The following is a 25,788-nucleotide window of genomic DNA, read 5'->3' as shown; positions in this document are numbered from 1 at the left end:
GTGGTTCCATTCCCAAATCTTTTAAAAAGCCTACTAAGTTATTTGGAAAAATTGCTCATTTATTTTGAGCAACCTCAGGAACAGCTGTAAGATTAAAACTCTTCAGCGCTTCAGCACCTCTGTCCAACTGTTTGCTTCAAAATTCAGTAAGACTACAAGTCAAATGGAGGAGGAGGTGGTTGTAGGCTCTGGCTTCCCCAAGACTTTTCCTGTCTGAAGATTCTTCAGCAGTTTGCCTTCACACCTCCAAGCAGAACTGTATCCGATTCATGAGTTGCCCTGTAACATGCCGCATTTCTTCCAACTGTTTAAATCTGAGCCTACATTTCAGAGTCAACTCACCTTCTGGCAATACAGGCACAAAATTAACAAGGAACTTGCGGTGAGAAATTAAGGAATTAATGAAAGTTTTCCATGATTTCTCTAGGATCAATTAAGTTTCACAACAAACTACCTAAATTTTGTATTTGCATAGCAGATTTCAATATGTTTTTGATTTATAATGCTGCATTAATTTTTACAACCTTTTTTGTGTTTCCATTTTTGTTATAGAGTAAATAAACAGTTTTCGGCTATTACTTTAAAAAACGCTTTTCCAGCCATGCATTGAGCTGCCAAAGAGCTGCAGTTTACTTAGCTCACATACCGCATTCCTCAGCACTGCACATTCTGCACTTCTTCAACACCACAAACAGTGGTATGTGTCCTCACGTGTCAAAACTTTAAATCAGGCTATGCCCAACTTTCCAACTTGATTGCAATCCTCACTGCATCAGCTGCAAAGCCACTGCATGTTCAGTAATAGTGACCCCTGGAATTGCACTGGGGAGGAGGCAGGCATTCAGGGAAAATCAGAGGGCAAACTGGGGACAAGGCATCATTAATTTGCAATTAATAAAGTAGCTGCTGAGACGAAAATTCATTCATACTTTTAGCATTATTGGTTAGGTCAATTAAAGAACCTCTCCTAGTAATACAACCAGAATCTGGGCCTTAATATAGATGCACCTTTGCAAAACCCTTTCATGTGTATGAAAAAGAGCTTTGAAATAAAGGCAAAACCAGCTCATTACATCATTTTCAGACACCATTTATATCAGCTAGTACCATCTCCAAGATTCATAACTGCATGATTTTATTAATTCTCATAAAGCTTGATTTTGCATTCAGGCAGTCAACATGATTTTAAGTGCCAATTTCTCAACCTAAAAGTCAGCAAAATATAAAATAACACCAGCAGAATATTAAAATCTCCCACAGAGATAAATAGAAATATGAAGGTTCAGACAGAGCCAAATAGATTAGTGCTCACTTTCTACTCATTATGTGCTTTCAGCTAGCACAGTACAGTTTTATAATTTGATAGAAAAAAATATATACTTTTTAGCTATTTTCCAGCCTGACTTTCTAAGGCTGCTCCTCCCTTTAAAAATGGCATAGTATTATTACCTCTAAAATAAAACTATGATTACACGACAAGCTCAGTTCAATGATGTCCACATTGCTGGGATATTTACTCTCTTGGGAGGGAACACCAAAACCCTGGGGGGGGGGGGGGGGTGGGGGGTGGGGGGGGTAGGGAAGGGAAAATTGTTCTTTGACATCCTCCTTACTTCAGAATTTATTTGTAAGTTCAGAATGGAGTCAAATGTCGTATCAGCAGTTAAACTTTGACTTCTACTAGAGCAATACTAACGCAGAGCGAGCCCCAGAGCAGCACTGCCCAGCCCCGCGCTTTGGGGTTATCTCCGGTGCTAAACAGCACGTTGCGGACCGACACAGGAAATCCCTCTCCTGTTCCTTGGGTTGAACTGAAGGGCTGGCATAAAGAAAATGTCCAGAGTATTAACAGCAACAAAAACTACAGGCTCAGAGCCAGATTTCAAAAGCATTTAGGTGCCTAACTTGCATTAATTTTAGTGGGACTAAGTTGCCTCTGAAAATCTGGCCTTCGGTCTTCACTTTTCTTAAGCCACTCCAGATCCTGCGGCTCTGTCAGGATGTAGAAGCAATTACATTTCACAACTTTGAATTCAACAATATATTTTGGAAATCATTCAAAGCAAAATGCTTTTTTAACATGAAGTTTCCTTGTCCAATAAAATACACTGGAATTTTATATACTTGAGGCCAGAAGCCGGCAGTTTGAGGAAGCCACTGTCATCCAAATAAACTCTGCTTTCTTCCTTTAGGTGAGAGAAGTGTTTAATGGATACCAATGCTTCAACATATACTTTATGAAGAGTAAAACATACAATTTTAGCTTTACTGAACACCAATGTAATTGCTCCTGAACAAAACCATTGCCTAAAGAATGCTAATCCCAAAAGAAATAATGTAGCTGTTACAGTGCATATAAAAATCAGAAATTAACATTTGAGGTGTCCATTCCCATACTACTCCAGAATGAACTCAGCCAAACAAATACCAGCTTGGCTTGTAAAGGAATCCCGTGTAATGAAACACATTGAAAATGAGAAAAACAAATCCTCATTTTGATATAGAAGGCAGATGTGCACACACTTGAGCTAACAAAATCCATCTGAGAATATTTTAATAAAAATAAACACAGGTAGCTGTAATATCTAAACACAGGTAGCTGTAACATCTGTTAATGCCAGGCCATTTCATGAGATGATGCTCACACTCCACCAACAGATCACGCCATGCCAGCTCTTCAGAGCAGAAACTGCAAGCCCCCTTCTCACCCATGCCCACGTCTAGTTTGTCCCTTGAACTGGTTCCAGCTCCCCAACAAAGTACACGGACGGAGCCTGTAAAAAGGTCTCAGACAAGACTTATCCCCCTTCCCCACTGAAGCTGCAGCAGGTAACAGGCAAAGAATGTAGGTGCTGCCTTCCCACCCCCCCCACCCCCCCCCCCCCCCACACCATCTAACAAGAGATGCTGGTTTTCCTTGTGGAAGTTGCCTCTCTAGTTTATAACCATCAGTTGTTTTCCTTTCAGCACGTCTTGCTTTTATTATCTAGTAATATTATACCAAGAAAACACATTAATACGTACATTAGCTCTTTAAACACTCCTTTTTGCCCCAGTGGAAAAGGGCCTGTGGACTAGCACGTTAACCTCCTCCATGGTACAACACACACTGCCCTCTCACAGGGAAGCGCAGGAACCTTGTGTTTCAAGAGCACACTGCTCCCTCCTTGACTACACGAGGCAGTATCCCTTCTCTTCCCCAGTGGAGTTTCTTCCTCACTGGCCTCTCAGACCTCCTTGTAGCTGGCTCACACACTTCTGAAAACCACTCCTTAAGAGACTGACCCACCTCCCTCTAAGCACCTGCTTGAGTAATTTCAGGAAATTTGTTCCTGACTCAAGCTAATCCTTCCTGGCTAGTCATCTTCCCTTTCCTTCCCAACTCACTATTATCCTTTAATTGTTGATTTGATCCTTCATGTCCCAAGTCCTCAGGGCTCCTTCCCCACTCCTCTGTGGGACTGGTTCAGCAGGAATCCCTGAGATGGTTAACACCTGGCCAGCCCCATGTCAGTTTATGAGGAAACCTCATTTCAAGTAGAAATTGAAGGCAGTTTTGGCTTTACCCACACAACCAATACATGTTTCATCATTAATTTCAATGCTCTTACCACACACAGTTGGGTTAACTGAAGGCAACAATGATTACATTCCCCCAACCTGTACAAAAATACAAACCGTCTTTAAAGCAAATACTAGCAATGTACAAAGGAAACACTCGAGATGTTTTCACAGATCGTTTTACAACCTGTACTTGCAAGGTAAAGTACCTGCTACTGGCCAAATGTACAAAGAGGCCATCCAGCATATTAAAAAGAATAGTTTAAGCCATCATTTGGCTCAATTCACAACACATTCCAAGAATCCCATAAACAAAGACATGTGCAATGTTAACTTTCTCTTTTATGCTGACAGCTTTTTTCTCCTGCATAATGACCTTCCTGCACAGTGTGTGTTACCATAAAAAGAAACAGAGCCCAGTAAAATTAGAGGAACTGCTTAATATCAAAACGTTTTATCTGAGGAAGACACCACTGCCAGTGTAAATATAAAAAGCACAAGAATTAAAAACTATTTGTTTTGCTGTCTCTTCTTTAAGTTTAGGTTGTTCAAACAAACCTAGCTTGGGTTTTCAGTTACTCTGCACTAGACGGTCCTCCCAAAGGCTGAAATGGTACTCCAGAGAATGTGAACTTGGCTCCAATTTCAGACAATTTTCATCTTCTTTTTTTGACAAAGAGAAAATTATTTGAATGCTTTGTCTGTAGCCAAGAATTTGGATATGAAAGACACACCAGTAAACAAGTCACCAAAATGGGCCACCACTACACAGACTCTAGTGCATGCTTGTTTTTTAAAAAAAATTCTCCAGCCCAAAGTACACACTTTTATTTCACAAGCAGAATGTTAATGTGAAATTTTAGTTAGAGATTATCTCTCTCATCTAAGTACAAAAGAAAAGCTACATGCCTTTTTGATAGATGGAGCCTAAGTTTGCTATTTTGTTCATACAAAGAAAAGCAAAAAGGAGGATAATACAGGAACCTCACTTAGTCGGCTTGGTCAAATCCTACACCAAACCGAATTACTTTTTTACAGTTTTATTTGAACTACTACGGGGAGCAAATAACCCCAATTCATAGCATTCATCTTTCTATCATCATTCCCAGAATGAGAACTGAAACTTTAAAAATATCATTGCTTTGTACCAAACTCACACTAGCTTCCACCATGGCAACTATCCCACAACACTCAGGCAAAGCTAATCATAGTTCCCTAGGTTTATTATCTTTTATATCAGGGAGGCGTTCAAAAGCATTATGGCTGCCTGGCAGCAGATACTGTCCTCACCCAAAAGAGTTTTTATTTTCTGCAAATAAAAATTCATTTCTAAATGAGGTTAAAATTCATTCCTGAAAATCAGAGAACACACCAGGCAAAAGCTCACACCAGCTCCGGCATGGAGCTTCTTGCTCCACAAAGTGGCATATACAAGAACTGAGCGATAGCTCAGCGATGCCAGGGAGACCTCACTGAACATGCCAGTAAAGTCTCCCTAAGCCAGGCAGAAACCCAAGGGAAGGAAATGAGAGTGATTATATACAGCTGAGCAAGCACAGTACAGAGACTCCTAAATCAGTGATACGGTGTTCGCTGCTGGTGTTCTGTGGCAAAAATGTTTACCATCTGTGTTACTCTCTCTTTGTTATGGACACTAATGGAGCATTCAAACATAAAAGCATGGGGGTGGGGAACAAAAACACGATTAAGCCAAAGTACTTTAAAATCACTTTTAGATGTATGTGTACATATATATATAAGGAAATCCCAAAACTAAATGAAAAAATGGATCGAAACCAAAACAGAGCAGTTTCAGGCTTAGCTCAGGAGAGCTGCACAGAGCTGGGTTACTCTGCCCTGAAGGTCTAGTTCTGAGCTATCAGGCACAGACAAATCTTTTAGGAACTGAGAAGCAGCTCTAGTCTGGACACAAGAGAGGAATGTACACTGCAATAGCTGCTAGGCCTTTCAGCCCCATCCTTACACCGAACATGCCTGTGACAGCAAGGTTCCTAGGAAGCAGCTGTGTTGGTACAAAGCTCTCTGGCAGGGGAACTTCTCTGCTGCTCATCTGCTGCTGAGAAACCACAATGGCCTGAAGAGTATGACAGTCTGTAGTGAAGCTGAAAACTAACATACAACTTCCAATTTGCCATCTGTGCATAAAACCAAGCATCTCACTTGTGTTAGACATCTCACACTCTATACATTAATATAGGTGGAAATCACAGCCTCCAGCCTGATTTCCATTTCAGACTCTTTTTACTCTGCTTATCCAAATTTATGCAAGGGAAAGGAGTTCCAAGGACCTGGTATCTCCATGAGTTGTTGCTTCACTACATCTTCTCACAGGCCCTTCCTCCCTCACTACCCAGAATGACACTGCAGGGCACCGATGGTGACAGGAGTCCACCCTGCTTCCTTCAAGCCCAAGGAAGACAGCTTGGCTCAGACTCTCCTACTTCCACTCAACACAACTAGCTATCAGGGCACCTATTCCCCAACCCCAGCACATCCAAATTCTTTGGCAGCCAGTGCCCAGTTTCAGCAGACTTGTCAGTAATTTGAGGCCAAGTACTCGATTGAGCACATGCACACAGCGCAGCCTCACAGCAATGCAAGATCACCTGTCAGTGAGAATAATCCTTTTTCAGATGAGATGTTTCAGTTAAGTTGTTACATCTCTCATGCTGTTGATGCCAGTTCAAACATAATTCCAACAGAGCAGGAGTGGACTTTATGAACCACAAACCACAAGCCAGGAAGAAGAAAAAAAAGGTGGAATAGCAGTTTGTTTTCTCTACAGCTGGAGGGGCCTCCCAGCAGTCTCACAATTGCTGAAAGTGGTTTTGGAACCAATTGATGCCACCTGCAACGTACCAAAACTGAAACACCACACTGGTTTGAAAAAATGCTTTGAGAGCTGGCACAAAGTTGGAGGAGCTTCCCCAGAGGAGACAGACACCTGAAAAGAATACAACTGCATCATTCTCAGGCTCAGAATTCACCACTGCTAACGCACAGTCCCAGCAGACAAACCACCGTGGGTGGATCATTCAGTGATGTGCTTGTAAAAACTCCCTCCTGAATTCCAAGGAACTCATTACTTTTGGTTCCTATGCCTCTCAACAAGTGCTCTAGGATTAGAGGTAAAAGTAAAGGCAGAAGAGTAAAAGACACTGTTTGCCACAAGTAGAGCTTCTGGAGCACAGCAAATAACAATGTAGGGAAACCTGCATGGAAATGAGCCAGCTATCATAACCTTAGTAATAAAGGAAAGCTCCATAACTAAAATAGCCAGGAACAAACCACTGACCCTTCAGATCATGGAGGGAAATTAATCAAGACAGCTTTGATACCATTTTTCTACTACTTACCTGCTCAGTGAACCCTCATATTACTGAGGCATGCATCTAAGATTCTCAAAGTCTCATACTTTTTCTCCCTCTAATAATCTATTTACCATCTCAAAGAAAAGTGGTGAACTTACTCACATCTACAAAACCCATGCATTTACTTTTTAACATTTAGCAGTAACACAGTTATGAAGTGTTTACTGGGCGGGTATGGGGGGTGGGGAAGTCCTCTGTTTCATATACAGATTCTGTTTGCTTGAAACTTTGTCTCTAATATTCTGTTCGCTGCACACCCTACAAATGTTTCTATTAAAAACTTTATTCCTTCAGGACAATAATGGCAGACTGCTTGAAAGTTCAATTCACCTCTGGCGATAATCTCTTCTTAACCTTCTCTACAGCTGGCATCATTGCCTTCTAGATGGGTTTTGACAGGTTAAGAGATGCATCAACCCGCCAGAGTTCTCTTGGTCTTCAAACCTCTAAACCACCACCAGTGCATTCTGCTACACACCTGTGTCTCCACCGCAAGCATCCAGCCTTTTTCGGATTAGAAATGGAGCTTCTGACCTCTCCTCAACTGGATACTTCTCAGTGCAGTCATACAAGCTCTGATAAAGAAGGATTATTCCCTTTTACACTCAGTATCACCACACACCTGGAATTGCTTGTACTGATCTTCTACATCTATATTACTTCTGCGTCAGTGCCCTGTAAAGCCTTCAGGGACACCCAAGACTTTGCAAAATCACTGAACACATTGTTGAGATGTGGCGTTTGTGGAGATATTAAAAAACCAACTGGACGCAGACCTGACCAGCCTGCTCTAATTCAACCTGCTTTGAAGGGGTGGGGGTGGGGGGTGGTGGGCATTGCTTCCAACCTCAAATATTCTGAGTGTCTTCTCTGGCCTCTCCAAGAGTGCAAGCATGTTTGTACAGTTCTTCACATGCAAGACTGCATTTTTATTTGGCTATTTAAAATAAATTAGGAAACAGTAATGTTCTAGGGTTTCATCTTGTCTGTAGCGTGGTAAGAAACATTTTTAGGGTGGAAAAACTCACTGCCTCTCTTGCCTTTTGGGATGGTTCCTAACATCTAGAAAGTATCTTCTGCTTTTCAGGAAATTAGTACAGTTTGTGCCTCATAAAAGCCACCATTTGACGCCATAAGCAGGGATATTCCCCTTACATGTACATACTCTTTTTTTTTCCTAAGTTAGCGTGTCAAAAACAGGCTGTGGGAGAGATGCCTTTCAGAATGTAGCTGTGATCTTCTTGATGCAGTGTACAGATCTGGCTTGGGTACAGCAACCACATTGGGTTGTTCCGATTGCTGACTATTTGTTAAACGTTAACAGTGGGCTTGGAACTTACAAGGCTAAGGGAGGCTTCCCTGCAGCTCTTTTATAACTAAAAGATAAACCTAGGGATTAAAAAACAAAATAACACAAAACCCTCACAAAAAAACAAGGAACGCCCAAAGACTTGTAACAGAATACTAATGTAAGTATTTTAAAACTCAAACATCTTTGTTTTTCCTCATACGAAGACTGACATCAAAGAAAGCAGCGAGAGTTGGTTCTGAGGGCATGTAAGGAGAAATTGCCCTGGAGCAGGGAGGAGGAGGACATAGCAGTGGAAACACAGGACATCACCACAGCTTTCCCACCCACAGGGCTTTTCAGCCTCAATGGAATATTCCCATGCCACGCTCAGCGCTGCTGTGTCATATACGCTGAAGCTCTCTGGCACAGGGGCAGTTTGTTTTCACTATCCTTACAATAGCGCGGGCCTTTCCTTTTCATCTGCATTTCCCTGACCTCCCTTTTCTCCCTCCCTCCCCTCCAATCAAACAATTATCATCAGATGCAGGAAGAACCTTGTTGTGGTTCTGCTGCTCGTAACACAATTTGCTATGCAAATACTTCCTGTGCACCCTGCCAACATGGCACCTCTCCAAAACATAAGACTGGTGTTTGGGAGATGGTCACACAAGCATGATACTTCCTACTACGACTGCTCCTGCCCTTCACCTTCCTTCGCCTTACGATGGGCAAGGGCTATAAATACCCAATGGCATGAATGAAATGAAGATGGAGGCTGCCTGTTTGTACCAGTACGAGTGTTTGTGGCAGTGTGCACTGCTGCCCTTCATATAAACAGGGATATACAAGACATATGTTAAAATATCGTTAACGTCATTTTCAATGTACTTTACATACAAGAGAATTTATGTGAAACTTAAGTTTCATAAAAAAATGAAACAAACTGTTTCTGCACGGTAAATTTTCCTGTTATTTGCATAGAACCTCCAATGAACACTGGAAAACATTTGCAGAGCTTCAAAATATCAACTGAAGGCTAATACTAGCTTTTACAAGCAATGACTGAAGTGGGCCCAGATACTGTTAAGATACACAATAGGGACAAAGGAAAACCTTTTTTCTTACAAGAGTCGCTGGTGTTCCCTGTCTGTAATACTTATATGGTAACTCCAGCAGGTGTATGACTTGCTGATGCATAGCCATTTTTCTGTAGTTTATTCTTATCCTCATGCTTCTCCTAAATGCTACTTACAGAAAAACATGGAAGTTAGTGTCAGATTAACAGTAATACCTCTCTTCTCAACCCATGTATCTTTCTAGCAAAAAAACAAGTATACCTAAAAAAAACCTACAGAGGAAATGCACAAGAGAAGCAATCTGAGAGAGGACGGAGAAGATAAATATACCAAAAAAGTCAAAGAAAGGATGACTAGGAAGAAGAAATGAAAAATCAGGAAAAAAGCTTTAATGTTGCACACAACACAGTAATATCAGGCTTTGGCGATGAAGACAGGGGGACTGAACTTCAAGTATAACGCAATAAATTCTATCAAGAGACAACACAGAAGCAGACCATTTTAAAGACAGCATGGTTGAACACTTATTCTGGAGTCCATGAAAGGCATCCAGGAAGAGGAACTGAAACCAGTTTTGGTTGAGACACAAATGCACAGGCCAGGTTTTCTGTTGTGGGAACAAAAAAGTATGGAACGCAGGTAAAAGCCAACTGAGCATGTGATGACAGCACTTGGAGCCCCACACTGGCTTCCTACCTGCTTCAAAGCACTGCGCAGTGTGTGAAGTTTGACCTCTGACATGGTCCGAGAGTTAGCCTTTCCCTCAATGATGGTCCTAGCAGCAGAAATACTTTAGCACATAGACAGCCAAAATGCAATAAAATAGAAAAGTCAAAAATTTAGAACTATTTCATCGGTTTGTGAATTTAATTACATATCCTACTGTTTACTCATCTTTTGTCACATATTCCAGTGCTTTAACAACAGGAAAACCAAATTCACTAAGGTAATTTACAGGAATCTCTTTATTTGAACTTAGGATATAACCCACAGTAATTATGAGCAGTGTGTGGCAATATTTTCACTACTTAGGACAGGAAGTGAAAAATACCAAACACATCTAAAATTGCATTAGGGATTTGTGCAGACAGAAGGTAATTACACAAAGTGGACTTTGGCCAAGACTCTCAGTACGTGAAGCAATCTCAGAACCTTGTGGAAATTACCATGGGATCTTTAATGACAAGTGGGCTAAATGTTTGTTTAAATCACCCTAAAGAAGATGCCTTCTCTAACAGCACATTGCCCCTTTGCTACACGGATTGACAGCACCATCATACTCCAAAATTAGAGGGCATGTCCAACACTACAGCACACAAGTGGAAAACCAAGCAAACAAACAAACAAAAAAATACCCCAAAGCACAGTCATTTAAAAAACAGACCAGGAGCAGACATCTCAAGTGTTTCACATACACGGAATTACTTGCTTCCCCCTCCAATTTATTTCAGATTAGTAAGAGATCCCTTATTTTAGGTCAGTGCTATGACAATGGAAGTATGCCAACATAACCTTCATTTTCTTAATTAGCATTTAACAAGAAGTTTGTCCTCTTCTAGAAATATTTCCTTCCATAAGGAAGAATAACCTTCAACAGAAGACAAAACTAAGCCAAGGAGAGGAGAAAAATGAAATTGAAGCTCCCAAGATATTTACATGCCTTTAAAATTTATCTATTTACATACCCTTAGAATGTAAATATAATAGATCTGAGTAAAAAAATTACTTCATCTCCCAGAAGCAAGCACAGCACTGTATCTGTATTCATAACTACTCCGGGGAAAAGCAACCACAAAGAAAGTCCCTCTTTTACACACGCTTCTTACCATGGACCATGTGCTCATGTAACTCATTGTTTATCTAGTCTGGAAACAAAAATGCCATGAAAAAGCAATCACAAGGCAGATGGCTGGTTTCATTAATCTGACCCTATTTCTTCCAAGTAAATCTAGTCTACAATAGTGATGCCCCAAATAATCCACCATTCCTATAATACTTAGATTTGCATATTTAGGTTAGAAATGCCCAGCATCACTGGATTAAGATTTTCCCCCAGTAAAACAATGCTTTGTCATAAACTCTTACTCCAGAGACCATGCTGATCCTTAAACCAGACGTGTCCACATACTGAAACCGTGAGTGGAAGCACACTCACAAAACATTCTTACCAGCGCTCACCTCTATAGCTGAAATGCTTTTGGAAGTTTCCTTTTGCTCTACTTAAACCCGACTGTAAAGACTGACAAATGCAAAGATAGCCGCCCCCATGATAACAGATGACAAGATGCAGCACAAGCTTCATCTCTTGCTAATTAAACGAATCAATTAAGACACTATTGTTGCAACTGTGTAACTGCTGTTCTATAGTGGCAATAACAACCCCACGGGGAGGTCTTTTACTACATTAAAATGCTGTCCTCCACAACTCCATTTGATATTATTAGAAACAGTTATTTGCGTCTTGCTGTCATATTAGTAGCAAAGGCAAATTATGGAAATATGCAGACCAGAATGGTCCCAGTATGAGATCAGGTTTGGTTTTCAGCCTCCAAGGGAACAATTGCTGAAATTCCAAAGTTCCCTAAAGTTCTTTAATGGAACTGATAAATCTATCAGCACAGCATCCATTTAGATTCTAGGTAAGGGTCACATATTTGCATACTTTCCTGCTAAGCTGATACAATTCAACTAGATAAATTATCATATTAAGTTTACCCTCCTGAGTTAAACTGATGGAGTTCAAAATTGTTTTCGATGGTTGTCATTAATCGCTGTTACATCCTAAATGCTCACTTTGAAATCTAATTGTGCTGGTGTACCAAGGGTCATATTAATAGTATTTTTAATGTTAAATCTTTGTAAAACATGTTTATTTTACTGATATTACCACTGAAGCCTATAAGACTAATGAGAAACGAAGTATATTTATTATCAATAAAAACTTCATTTAAAATTTACATTCAGAGACTTAAATTAGCTTTACTAACTTCATCATGATTTTGTTTCATTAAGATTCCTCGTTAAGCTTCAAAGCCATATAAATTAATACCTTCTAAACAGTTCTTGGGTATATGCCAAAGTTGCAGCCATCAAAAAGTTGTTTAAAAACATGGGCTACACATATGTTTATTACTTGGCAGTAGACATCATCCTCAGAAGAAAACACTAGATCTTCACTATGAGGTAACAGTCTTGATACAGTTAAAAAAACCCAAACAATACTTCTCTGGCCAAACAAAGCAACTAATAATTATTTCAGCATTGGTAAATCTCAGTCTACCAAAGGACATCACTTGAGTTACATCTGGGTAACCTGTCCACCTGTGTTCCAAGAAGCAACAGGCTAACCAACCAAGTTCAGTCCTTGTCCTCAAAGCATTACTGAGCTCAGTAAGAAACTTATCAAATGAAGTATGGAAACTCAGAAATCCTTCTTTTTCCATTTGCTTATTTCCAAGGGATAATAGGCATAATTTATTATAAGCAAAGACTACTACATTACAGATAACACATGCACTACAGAATCCACCAACATTAAGGACATTCACGGGAATTCTGACCTACTTAAAATGTTAGCACACATTTTTTCTCTAGAAATTAAAACTTTAGTTGAAAACAGAAGACAAGGCCAAGATTAAAGTTAACATAAAAAGCAAAACATTAGAATCTAAATGTAATAGCCCATTTCCAGTCTGATTTTGTAAGGAAAACAAGGCTTGCAATCCAAATTTCTGCTTCTCAATCCTCATCCCCAACTCATTCCATCTAATTATCCCATTTGCACCCACAATCACTATTTTAACATGCTGATTAACTTCAACCAAATTTGAAGAAAAGGTATTAAGTCCAACTACCTATAAGTATTGTAAGAAACCATAACTATGTTTCAACAAATCTTCTGAAGAGCACTGGCTGTGTTAAGGAAGCAAGAGACCTAAGTCTGTACTCCAGCTGAGGGAAATTTGGCAGCAGCCAGTTGGCCAGCCAGCATGTTCACAGTGCCCATCCAACAAGCACATACACACCTTCAGCTTCACCCTGACACCACCATCTCTCACTCAAGCAGGTCTCAGGTGAAGACTACAAGAAGTTCTGTGGGAACTTGTGGCACTTCTAGTTTCTTTTAAGTCACAGAAGGAAAACGCAGAAGAAACTCCAAGGAGTTTCTTATTTCTCTCCCCAAAGGAATCCTGAGCAAGATTTCCAAAATAATCTCAGTGATTTTAGGACATGACTTTTGGTAACACCGGTATTTCTGAATCTCTCAGGTGCTTTTGGGTTTGCCCCCAATGGGCAGCTTTGATATATTCACTATACTTTCTGCTTTAAAACATACAAATATATAACAGAATTGAAATGAGAATGGCATGTGTAGCTGTGTGACCGCACCTGATCATTCACATCATGTCAAATGGAACAGTTTTCCCTGACAAGTCCTAATAATGGGCGTATCAATACTTTCACATGAAATCCTTGTGGCATGAATCTGCCACTTTCTGTGGAATACCACAGCAGTTGTAGCCAGTCTCAGGATTCTCACTGCCCATGTTCAAAAGGAATTTGCAGAAATTAGTGCTTCTAGAACCAAATGCACGTTTTTCCTAGTGACATCTTCAGCATTACTGAAATGCCACTGACAACAGCTCTACTACTAGAAGCACTGTGGTTCACAGCCCTTCCGAAAGTCCGTGAAAAGAAAAAAAAAATCTATACAACAGTAGAATTCCCTTTAGATCAGCAGGGACCCTAATCTTAAGGCTTGCGAAAAGGAAGAGTAAAAAAAAAAAAAACATTTTAAAAAAGACATTAGCTTGCAAAATAAACACCTACTGGACTGTATTTATTTTCTTGTGGTTAATACTCTACATATTCCAATAAACACAACCTTTGTAACCTCTGCAGGTTTCAACCCATGTTTGAAACTTCTGCATAAATCTTCAGTATCTAGTTTCAGAAGTGTCACATAGAGAAAGAAAAGCAGAAAGGAAGAAAACCTGTTACGAAGTGCAATGATTTGTAAGGGTGAAAGAAGCAGGTCATTAAACATTTGTCATTGTGAGCTAAATCAGACTCATACAGTCAAAGCTTCCATCTTTATTGCTGTTTAATCGGTCTTTGCAAGAATGCAGGGAGAAAGAAAAAGGAGGAGGAAGCTGTCTGGAAGCTGACGAGGTTATATAGAGACTGTAAAGTTCCAGGACTATTTGTAAGCCTCAGTAATGGGACAACAAGTTGAAAGTTTGCTGCTGAAGCAAAAGCAGACAAGTCATGGCAGGAGGGAACGGAAAGGGGAATCAGCAGTGAGAAGTTAGTACACTGACCTGTAGCTCTTAGGATTACCTTAGGTACATAAATGATGAATATGCAGTAAGCCAGGAAGCAAAGATTTAGAGGAATGCTTCTACGTAAAGCTCTCAATTTCTGACCAGCTTGTCAGAAAAACATACGTAACTAATAACCTTGATGGCATATGAAACATCCTTTTGCCAATCTATCTGGAAGTAGCTAAAGAACAATTAAAAAGTCATTGAGTGATGACCACTGTACTAGAACATATGCCAACTATGCTAACAGGCATGGCCAGGGCTTGATTAGAGATGAGTTTTCCTAAACCCACCATTCTCAACCTGCAGACCTGGTTGAGGCTGTAGGTCTCCAAGCTATTTTAAATGGGTCTGCAAGAAGGCTGAAGAACAGTAAGAGTAGCATTAACAGGCTAATAGTAATTGTGAGAGAACAGCAGCCTCCTCAGCAAAACTTCAAAAGTTTTTTTGCAAATCACGGGTGACAAAATGCACTCCATCAGGGATGAATGAGACTGAAGCAACGGAAAAACCTCCAGTGAGAAGGCTGAACCAAGCAAATGGTGCTAGGAAACTCAGAAGCACCTAAAGATAGCTTGATTCTTAGGCCAGAGCAATTCCGCTCTCTTCCACATGGGTTCCTATATTGTGTTCACCACTGAGAAACACTGTCAAGTGATACACTGAGCAACATGACCAACATCTGTCACATATATATTCTTTCACCCTCCCCCAGAGGAAAGAAGCAACTGTTATTATCTCTGCTCTGATGTTAGAGAACAGAAGCTCAAAGAAATGGCACGAATGATGAGCAGAGGATAGTCCCCACTGCGGCTGGAGACTCTTCGCAGTCTGGGACTGTCTCTTTTGAGGGAAGTGTTCCACTGGGCCAGCAGAACATCGCTGTCAAGCATGGCCTGCAGCCCAAAGCTGACAATGACATTATGGACATGATGAAGCCAGGCCACTCACTATCCGAGCATACAGACATTATTTCTTTGTTTGAAATTTTACAGAGGCCATTAAACACAGCCTAGAAAAAGTTTAATGCTTCCATAATAACCTGTAGTCCTCTATAGACTTGCAGCTTTCTTAGCGTTAAAGGCTGCCTGCCCAGACATCTTTAATTGCTGAAGTCCAGCTGACAGAGGCGTGAGTAACCAGCAAATGACTGGGGCCAGCAGTGGGTCAGCCAAAAACATTCCTCTCACATAAAAGAGCAGAAGGTGGAACAAAGAGACAAGAGACACGAGAGAAACTGGAGGCGAACTAGAAAGAGAGGAGTAAAGGGTGGACTTTGGTCCTCTGAAAAGACTACTCAAACATACAGGCTCCTGAACTGCAGAGGCTGAAGCAGCAGCTCCAAGTCTAGATCTTACTATTTGTCTGTAAATCTAAATCTGTACGGTTTTATTTCATACAGATCTTTACGTTAAGAGAACAAGTCCTGTGAGGAGCATCTGAGGGAAGCGGGGTTGTTGAGCCTGGAGAAAGGGAGGCTCAGAGCAGACCTTATCGCTCTCTACAACTACCTGTTGTAAGACGGGGGTCTGTCTCTTCTCCCAGGTAGCAAGTGACAGGACAAACAAGAGGAAACAGCCTCAAGTTGCACCAGGGGAGGTTTATACTGGGTATGAGGAAACATTTCTTTCCCTGATAGACTTATCAAGTGCTGGAACAGGCTGCCCAGGGAGCTGAGTCCCCGCCCCTGGAGGTGTGTAAGAGACATGCAGACGTGGCACTTAGGGACACAGTTTAGTGGTGGACTTGGCAGTGCTGGGTTAAGGGTTGGACTCAATGATCTTAAATGTCTTTTCCAACACAGAATTGTTTACGTTTGTTGCAAATCTACTTCTGTGAGCTACCTACACACATGAGACAACCCATAAAGGACTGCCTGTCTCCTTGCCTCCCGGCACTCTTGGTTTTGGACATTAATTTGAAGGATGTGCTATCTTGTTTCCTTTTTCTTTGTACAGTATACAGCCCAATAAGATTGTGCCTTGGTGTTACAGTAATGCTGTTAATAAATACACTTTGAATAATTCTAGTGTAAAGTGGCAGAATAGCAGGACTCCATCAGCACATTATATCTAGTCATGTTCATCAAAGAGGAAAAATTGGTAAAAACTCATGTAAAATCTCAATTAATGCAATGATCTATAATCTGTTCTGAAATAATCAGGACCCAAAATGTTATTCCAAGAAAATTAAACTAAATCAGTGTAGCTTCCTATTCAACAACTATTTCTTACTGCTAAAAGTTGGTTGCTCCTCAAGCAGAAACATCCTTGTACATCCTCCAATAGCATGAGTCCTGTATCAGATCTAAGACTCATAACTCTCTAAAAAAAAAAAAAAAATGCAGAAAACAAGCTATCCAATGCCACTACAATTCAAAGAGAAATGCTCAAGTAGCAAATAATTTCTACTCATGATCACAAACAAACAAAAACATGATTACAGATCCACACAGACCCCCCAAATGATGCTAACAGTGTTCACCCAAAGCTATGATTTCACTGGGGAAAGCAACACGAATTTTCCTCTAAAATAACAGAAATATGCTGCTACACAGAAGCATTTGTCCTACTGTCTACACGTTTACTATCTGTTATGCAGCAGAATTCATATCAAACTGTTGTCTTTCTGCTGTAATGTAGTTTTCTCTGTCCTTCACCTAGCTAACTGGGACAGCAAGGATGTTTCTGATAGGGAAGCATACCTTTCAGTTCTCCTCCGTGTCAGCTGGCTTCCTGAAACAGGGGCTTGTGATCTATCAAAAACCAGCAGCAGAATTGTTTCTACCATCCAATGTCAAAAAATCAAGTATCTTTTATTGAAGCTGATGCCCTCCTGACAAGCCAGGGAGCTGTGCTCCCGATCGGCTGGTTCTAAAAATATGTGCTGGTGGAGAGGTCAGCAGTGCCTACATGCAGTAGCACTGCCCTGCCTGCCACCACTGAAGTGACAGCAACATTTGCCCCTGTCCAAAGTAACAGAGAATGCTCAAAGCTATCCCTAACATTTTCTACTATGAAAAAAAGAGCAAAGCAATAACTTCACAAGCTGATTATTACACTGATAACAATACATTATAATAACAATGAGCAATCAAGAGCTTCTTGCTGCTAAATATTCCTTTTCAACACTTACTATTTTGACCGCACTTCTGTGTTAGCAAAGGTTTAGTAAGAGATACGCAACGGTGAACCCAACATACATTTCTAAGAATTCCATTAAGATTATGTTCTTTTCTTTGAACGTTTACATTTGTGAACATGTACACATACGCACACAGGTACACACATACAGACTCTGTATCTACACGTGTAGGCAATTTGTAGGGGGCATTATTGTAAAGAAAACCCATCCTTCCCCCCCCCCCCCCGCCCCCCATTATCCAGGCTGAGTGTATTAAACTGAAATCAGAAGAGTACAAGGATGTTAAAGGAGCGAACACCAAATTAAGTAAAGGGACTTAGGGGAAAGGAGGGGACAGTAGGCTAGGGGAACTGATAGGAGCACAGGTACAGGCTCTGGCTTGGATTCTGCAAACAAACTGGTATCAGAGCAAACCCTGGGAAGCAGACTTCATTACTGCTTCTCTACCCTGCTCACTGAAATGCTCTCTCTGGGTTTCGTCAGCAAGACATGTGCATAATTTATATTAAATAAAAAATCATGGGCAGAGTACTACAGTCTTTTCTGTTTAGTCCTCTTGAGAATTTCAGTTGCAATCACATACCTGATTTCCCAAAGTAACCAAGATCCAATAAATACACATAAGGTACTTAGTAAGAGTTTCTTCATCAATTTTTTAAAGCTAAAAGCACATCAATACTGTACACTCTGTTGCGTTGCACAAGGCCCAGCACAAGAGTTCTAGTATGAGTGAGACTCCAGAGCACTTCTAGCATATGAACATGAAATGTTTTCTCATCTAACCTAAAAACAAATTAAATTTTTAATGTCACCAAATATACAAACACAATTTTCTCTGCTACGGCACCCACTTACAGATCAATTAAAATCTTCTCAGTATTATCAAGTTGTATTTCTGTTAGCATCTTATCTACTTGGAGTAATTATTTTCTTCTCACAGTCTATAAGATCAGTCAGCTAGCAGTAATCTCGCATATGCAGGATGCAACTCCAGAGCTGAAGCATTGTTACAATTCCAATAGTGTAGAACACAACTTTTATATTATGTCTTATTTGTAACTGCCACTCTGCTTGACACCGATTAAGACAAATAAAGGTATATGCGCATATAGATATGTATTTATAGAAGCAAAAAATCTTAGGGGCACTTTTCATCTCTGAAAAACAACATGCAAGTCTACAGGTATTCTTGTTCGCTGTTACCATGTTATAACCTTGCAAAAATGGCTTCCTAGCACTTGCAGACGAACTAATCACAAGTAGAATAAAAGCATTATCATATGCAATCTTAATCTAGCTTTGTTCAACACATACAGTGCACAGAGATGTTATGACTAAATTCTGAAGGGAATGTTTCATTCCTAGGCTTTTCACTGTTAATGTCACTACAGGGAAACCTGTTGGCAGCAACCAGAACAACTTATTTTAAAGGATATTTTAAAGGATACTGCAATTTTATTTCATTTTCACAACTATTTTTAGGTGCATAAGGAACACGGAAAAATTCAATGATTGCATTTTAATCATGCAAATCATGGAACTGGAAGCTGTGTCCATTCACATATATGTTTATAAGCATCCATCACCTAACACAAAACTCTGGGTTCTATATTATACGTGACTGCTCCAGATAATAGCAGGTGGAAAAAAAAAAATCAGTTTTATTGAGTAAATTCTGTCTAATGGTATAAAATCTGATTAGGATTTTAGGCATACTTCAGCAAAAAAAATCTGGGAGAAAAACAGAGTTACCACATTTCGTTAGAATGAGAAAAGGACAGAAGACTTTCCATTACTAAACAGTTTTTTCCTAAGACCAACCCATCTGTGGGATGTGAGGACACATGGTATGGTGAAGCAACAGAGATCAGAAGGTTGAGGGGTGGGGAAGAGTGGGTTTGATTCTGATGTGGATCAAACCTGAGTATGTTGCAATAAGCTTACAAGGCTACACTCAGTTACTCTTAAATCCCTTGTAAATGAAACAAAAGCAAACTTGACTCAGTTGAAATGTGGAATGCAGGTACTGTGCACCATGCCTTGGAAGTCAGCTTTAGAAATTTGCCCAAATCCACCTGTTAAGCTCGGAATATTTACACAGAATGTGAACCTTCACATATACAAGCATAAATGTACTGCCGGCGTAATTTACCTATTTTCTGTTTACATTATATTCTTCTACCAACATAACTCTTGACAATAGTTATACATACTTACCACTGTGCCTAGAAACTGAATGCTTGTATCTCCAGAGGCATTCCGAGAAAGCCGCTGAAAAAAAAACAGATGTAAAACGAATTAGAAGCTTCTCCCAAATTTGAAACCATTCCATTTTCTGTGTCACAACACTGTAAAATAATCAAAACTAATTGAGTACACAAATCTATACATGAAACAGAATAAAACCATTTCCTTCAACAGTTTCCGTACTAGAAAGCTAATTCATGCTTCAGCACATATTTTCGTTCTGTTTCAGTGAATAAAATTTATTTTTGAAGAACAATGAAAACAAGTATGTCCAAGTACAACACAGAACAACCTTGGGCTTGCAGAAAGATGAATGTCATGAATAATGAGACTTCTGCCATCTCTAAATGTCTATGATTCTGCATTCCTGTTACTCTCATTTAGTATTATCTTCATTCTCTCCTAATGAGACACATTTTAATCTCTTTTTAAAATGCAAACCTCCAGTGATGCTACTTTGAAAACAGAGGGAAAAAATGACCTTATGAAATGTCTGGTCACCTACTGTGGTTCAGGAGTTGATTGAAGTTATTAAACAGTCTTCAAATATTACCTTGTCAGTAAGCCACAATACAATGCAAAAGAAAATATATTATTGATTTAACACAGTATTACCCATAACCTAAATATGCAAAATGCATAAAGTATTCTTTTTTCACACTGAAGGAGGCAGCGATACACAAGAAGAGGTTTTTCTTCCTTTTTTTTCCCTGCTGTTAAATTGTAGTACATACAGACCCAAAATCAGGGCTCTACTCACAGGACGCAGGATACTTGCACAATGCCAGGTGTACATATGAGCACAGAAGCACAGACTTGAGAAGGTGTTTATCAATTGCAAAGAGCTGCGAAGAGATCTTCAGCATTTTTAAAGACAACGAATCCTAGGAACAGGGCTGCAAATCATCTTGAGAGATCTTCTAGTCTAGTACCCTTGGCAGAATCAACACACACCTGTGTCACTCCCAAACAACGTGTAACTAACCCAATTTTTAAAATCTTTCAAATGCAGAGATTTCACAGTCTCCCTAAGCAATTCACCCCAGTGTTCAGCATCCTTATCATTTGGAAGTTTTTTTTCCTAATATCTGACTAAAACAACCCTTACTGCAACTGCGGCACATTAATTCTCCTCTTTTTCCATCACAGACAGGAAACACCGATTACTCCCTTTCTTTTTAAAGCTACCTGCAGGTATGTGAAGAGCCATTATCACCGTTCCCTTTAGTCATCTTCTCTAGACTAAGTGAAAAAGTGCTAGACAACAATAGCTAGCTATCCCCCAAAACAATTTTAATAGCAATAAATTAAATCATGGTCCTTTTTCAATAACGGTGCATGTTCCTCTGCTACACTTTATGAAGTAATAATTACTACAGCCCAAACATGCTTATTTTTTGACTTAACAGGTCACACACTGACACTGCAATCTGTACAATCATATGAAAACAAAGGATGATGTGCCAAAGCCTGACATATTTCAACAATAATGATTAATGAAATGGAAAATAAGGGGGAAAAAAATTTCATACAAAACCTGACGTTTACTTTTATAAAGGAAACAGGAATATACACTTTTCCCACAGTCTAGGATAAACACAATCAGGTTTTGGAAAACCACAAAGAAGAACAAAGTACCGGCTGCCTACAATGAATGAACCACATGCCAAAACAAACAAGTCCCAACCACTTGATAAGCTGTCAGAAAATGGCAAGCCGAAAAAAATTAAAGGATTTAATTTCTTTTTTTCCTGGAATGCCCTCCACCCTCGTTAGAGTTCTGTCACTTATTGTGCTACCCTTTTGTCCGCTTTCAAGGGTCACTAGAGACCTTTTCATGTCCTAATAAAAATTCCATTTTTTTGGCTAATCTTCCCGTCACACAGAAAAACACAACTTAAAAAACAAAACAACAACAAAAAAGAAGAAGAAGAAGAAGAAGAAAAATAGAGCCCTTTTGTCATTTTCTTTAAAGGCTTTCAAAGTAAAGCCAGGTATCTTGACAACTTGACTTATTTTTCACAACTGAAAACAAAATCATTAAAGTATTTCCTCACACACAGTCCCTTTACTCACAACTAAATAAGACAGCATAGCAAAAACCAAGCCCTTTCAAAAATAATTTAATAACCAATTTAATAAAGCCCAATATATCTGTATGTGTGTATATCAAGAAGACAGCTTCTAAAGCCATAGTCTCAAGCCAAGACAAAGATAGAAGCAGCCTTTTTCCTGTTCTGACGCTGTTGAAGTACACTGGTACCACAGTATAGTAAATCCTCACTGCTACTGTTTCCTGTGTCCAAAATACAAAGCATTACATTCAGTTGTTCATAGCATTAAGAATCAGTATAAGCACTAAAATCAATCTCTTGAATTAACAGTCAGTAAGGGTCGGGGGTGGGGGGTGTGGGAATAATAACGGGGAAGGTGAGGAAAACAGTTAACAAATAGAAAATAAATTTCCCTTCTGGGTATATTTAAAAAAAAAAAAAAAAACAACCAAGAAAGAAAGGTAGAGAAATTCTCCAAGTCACAAAACATATGTTACATCAAGACCAAAAAGAGAACTGCCAGGCTTTTGAGAACCATGTTACAAAAGAATCAGCACATTATCATAATTAATGTTTCAAATTACAGTTGTAAATAAATTTCAGCTGTTAGATGTGATTAGATTTTTTGAAGCATATTGAAAGGAGTTATTTCTGTTCCACTGGTGGGCTTGTGTTTCTGGGATTTGTAAATGTAATTGATGTTTTCAAGAAAATGAAAGGACATGGTTAACAATTATTCTTTTATTTTCCACCTCTTTAGAAAAAGGACCAGTCTCCAGTTTCTCTTGTAAAGTTAGATATTTACATATTCTATACCTCATAATAGATGGTTTCATATTGCATGTGATAGCAGGAAAGTAATCAAATATAGAGGTAACAAAAGAGAATAGCTAATTATATGCAGTCATTGTTGTCCTAATAAATTGCAAATTATTTACTAGGAGGTTTACACCAAAAAGCAAGGGAAGTCTACCATTTAAACAAAGACAAAACATCACTGTATGTTTACCTGCCAGAACAGTAAAATTACATTGTTGGCATCAATTATGTCATCTTAGATATAACCGATGCTCTTCTGGTTGATTCAACTGATACAGCTTCAGAGTAACTTAATCAGTGTAATATTAGTTAAAAGTATAATTTTTTTCCTTATGAGAAAGTAACAAGCTAAATCAATTTGGGGGGAAAAATATCACAACTTAAAAAATCCATCTGCAGTCTCAAAGCTGTCAAATGGGTGTGAGTGTTACATAAATATTATATGTATTTTTACACACACAGGTTACAGTATGCTATACTGCATATGCTATGTATATACAAACAAAATGCTTATGCACACATATAAAAATAGACGTGTATACAATCATACAAAATGCGTTCCGTTTTCCTCCTCTATCTTAAGCACATGCTATACCACAGTCATTTCACAAATAATTGTTTTAATCTGCAAATCCCAGTAAATTACCAGAGGTTAGTGTGATATGACTTTAAATTCTTCTGCTTTGCCATAGAAAATTATTTCCACTTAGTTGAGTATCAAAGATCTATTCATCGTAAGATGCAGTAGGGTTACAATCAGCTTTGCATTAAGCTTGCAGTGGATGAGCACTTGCAGATAAAAACGATAACAACCCTTACATGAACAAGGATAAAGCAGCTCAGCCAAACATAAAATATATATTACTGAAAGAGATTCTAAACCAACATTATTAGACAACAACAAGATCTCAGAGTATTTTCCACAAATCTTCTGGTATCTTGGGCTCCCCAAGCTACTGGAGGGGAGCAGCTGCAGGGAGGGAGTGACACCAAAACAAAGAGACTCCAACAGACCAAAAGCAATTTTTTTGCTTTGCTTACAAATAAAAAAGGTAATGTGTCAAGTCAAAATGAATACAAACTGGCAAAGGAAATCATATATATACATTTCTCAAACAGATTTATCTTCAACTACTATATAACGCCTTTATTTGTTGAAAGTAAAGCTGGAGACCATTTGTTGCAGAAAATGTACAGGTTGTCACTTGGCAAATGTTTTTTGCAACTTTTTCAAGCCATGGCATGACTGCATTAACAGTCAGACAACAAGTATCAGACTATACAGAACAACAAAACAAACAAAAAAAAAGGTCAGAAAACCTATACAGACAAAATTTTGAGTGAAACACTGCAGTTTCCCAGCATGGTGCTGTTTTTCAGAATGCAGTTCTTGCAACTCCTATAGCTTCATTTCAACTGGTCGCTACCAGAAATTCTAAACATCTTATGCCACAAACTTCAAACAGAGAACACTATCCACTTTTGGGCCAATATTTATAAATTCCTGAAAATCCAACCTAGCAAAATGCAGGCCAGAATCATCCCCAGACAGATCTAATCAAAAAACAAATTACTCTTACAATAGGGGAAGTCAGGGGAAAAGACCACAGTGACTTAACTTGTAAAGGTATAGCAGATTCATCTGCTAGTACCTCATCTGTAAGATTTTGTGTACGTGAAGGTGGTTGGACATCTGGAAAGTTCCATCACCCACCCATGTCACTTCCATCTTTGGAGTCCCATGGTTGGGTCAGAGAGGAGAAGAAAACTGCAGAAGTAGCTGTGAAACCATGAAGTCATCTTCTTGTCAAAATATGAGGATTGGTTTGGCTTTATCAGTCTCCTTTTCCTTCTCCTGCTAGAACCTTTGCAGAAAGCAGAACTTCATTTCAGCCCTCCCTCTCCACTATGCAAAATCCCAACTAGGGACGTAATCCCAGACTCGCAACGTGATCGAGCTTTCTCACATATCAGAGACTGTCTGCACCACACTATATTGTCAGACTGCTGCTGCCTCACAAGCCTTTCCACTTAGGGGTTCACTCTGCTTTTGTCACAGTTTAGCATTCTCCACTGGTGGTGCCATCGTTTCCTCTCCTTAGCGCATTAAACTACAGATGGAAACTCAGTCCGATTTTGTATGGTGCTCTACCCATAGCCGTTGTAAGTTTTAGATCACGCTTTATAGCAAATGAAGCCTCAGTTCGCTGTTCTTCTTCACGGCATGTCTACATTTTCCAGGTTCTTAGGTTTCCAGGTCCAAGGACAGCAATCTACCCAGTGGCAAAGGAGATGATCAAGCCCTGCTGTGTATGAAGCATTTTGACATGTGAAAGATGTCCAAGCCTGATGTAAATGGCACTGCACTGAAGCAGTCTTTCCCTTTAAAAGGAATGCTGCCAGGATGCTGAGGAACCGGCCTCCCGAGCACCTGTTGCAAGCTACCTCCGTCCCTTTCCAGGGACTAAATGGTATCCATTCCCAAACAGTACAAATACAGATGTTAAACACAGTGTGAATGGCTTACAGGGCATCAATCCACACAGATAATGGTGCAGGTGCAGTTTCTAAGGGGCCGAGGCACCACATTACTACTTTTAAAAGAACCATTCTCTTAATGCCCGGGATTCAATTTCAGTAGATGGCTTAGGAATTTCTGCTCTCCCAATAACAGAAAAATGGAAACACAGATCCTTCCCAATATTTCTTTAGGTGATAACCAAAGTTAATGTCACTTGTTGCTTCTTTTTGCCAAGCTTTAGACATGCAAACATTTAATATTAATACTACTGCAGTATTGCTATTACATATACATAGAGCACCTTCCAAGCATGTCCATGTGCTCCTTTAACCCTCTGAGGCAGGTAGCTGTTACAAAGC

At 39.5% G+C, this 25,788-nt stretch overlaps 1 protein-coding gene across 2 annotated transcripts in view; it reads right to left on the bottom strand.

Moving 5' to 3' along the window:
- PCCA (propionyl-CoA carboxylase subunit alpha) overlaps positions 1-25,788 on the bottom strand; it is a 291,871-nt gene that overhangs the window by 39,664 nt on the left and 226,419 nt on the right. For both annotated transcript variants that reach the window (XM_080377685.1, XM_080377686.1), the window contains one exon: positions 20,006-20,059. In XM_080377685.1, coding sequence (XP_080233811.1) covers positions 20,006-20,059 — 54 coding nt within the window. The remainder of the gene's footprint in view (positions 1-20,005; positions 20,060-25,788) is intronic.

This window comes from Falco punctatus (assembly GCF_963210335.1).
Source record: "Falco punctatus genome assembly, chromosome: 2".
Taxonomy (NCBI): Eukaryota; Metazoa; Chordata; class Aves; order Falconiformes; family Falconidae; genus Falco; species Falco punctatus.
The sequence above is the reverse complement of the archived record's forward strand: the minus strand, read 5'-3'. Positions and strand labels throughout refer to the sequence as shown.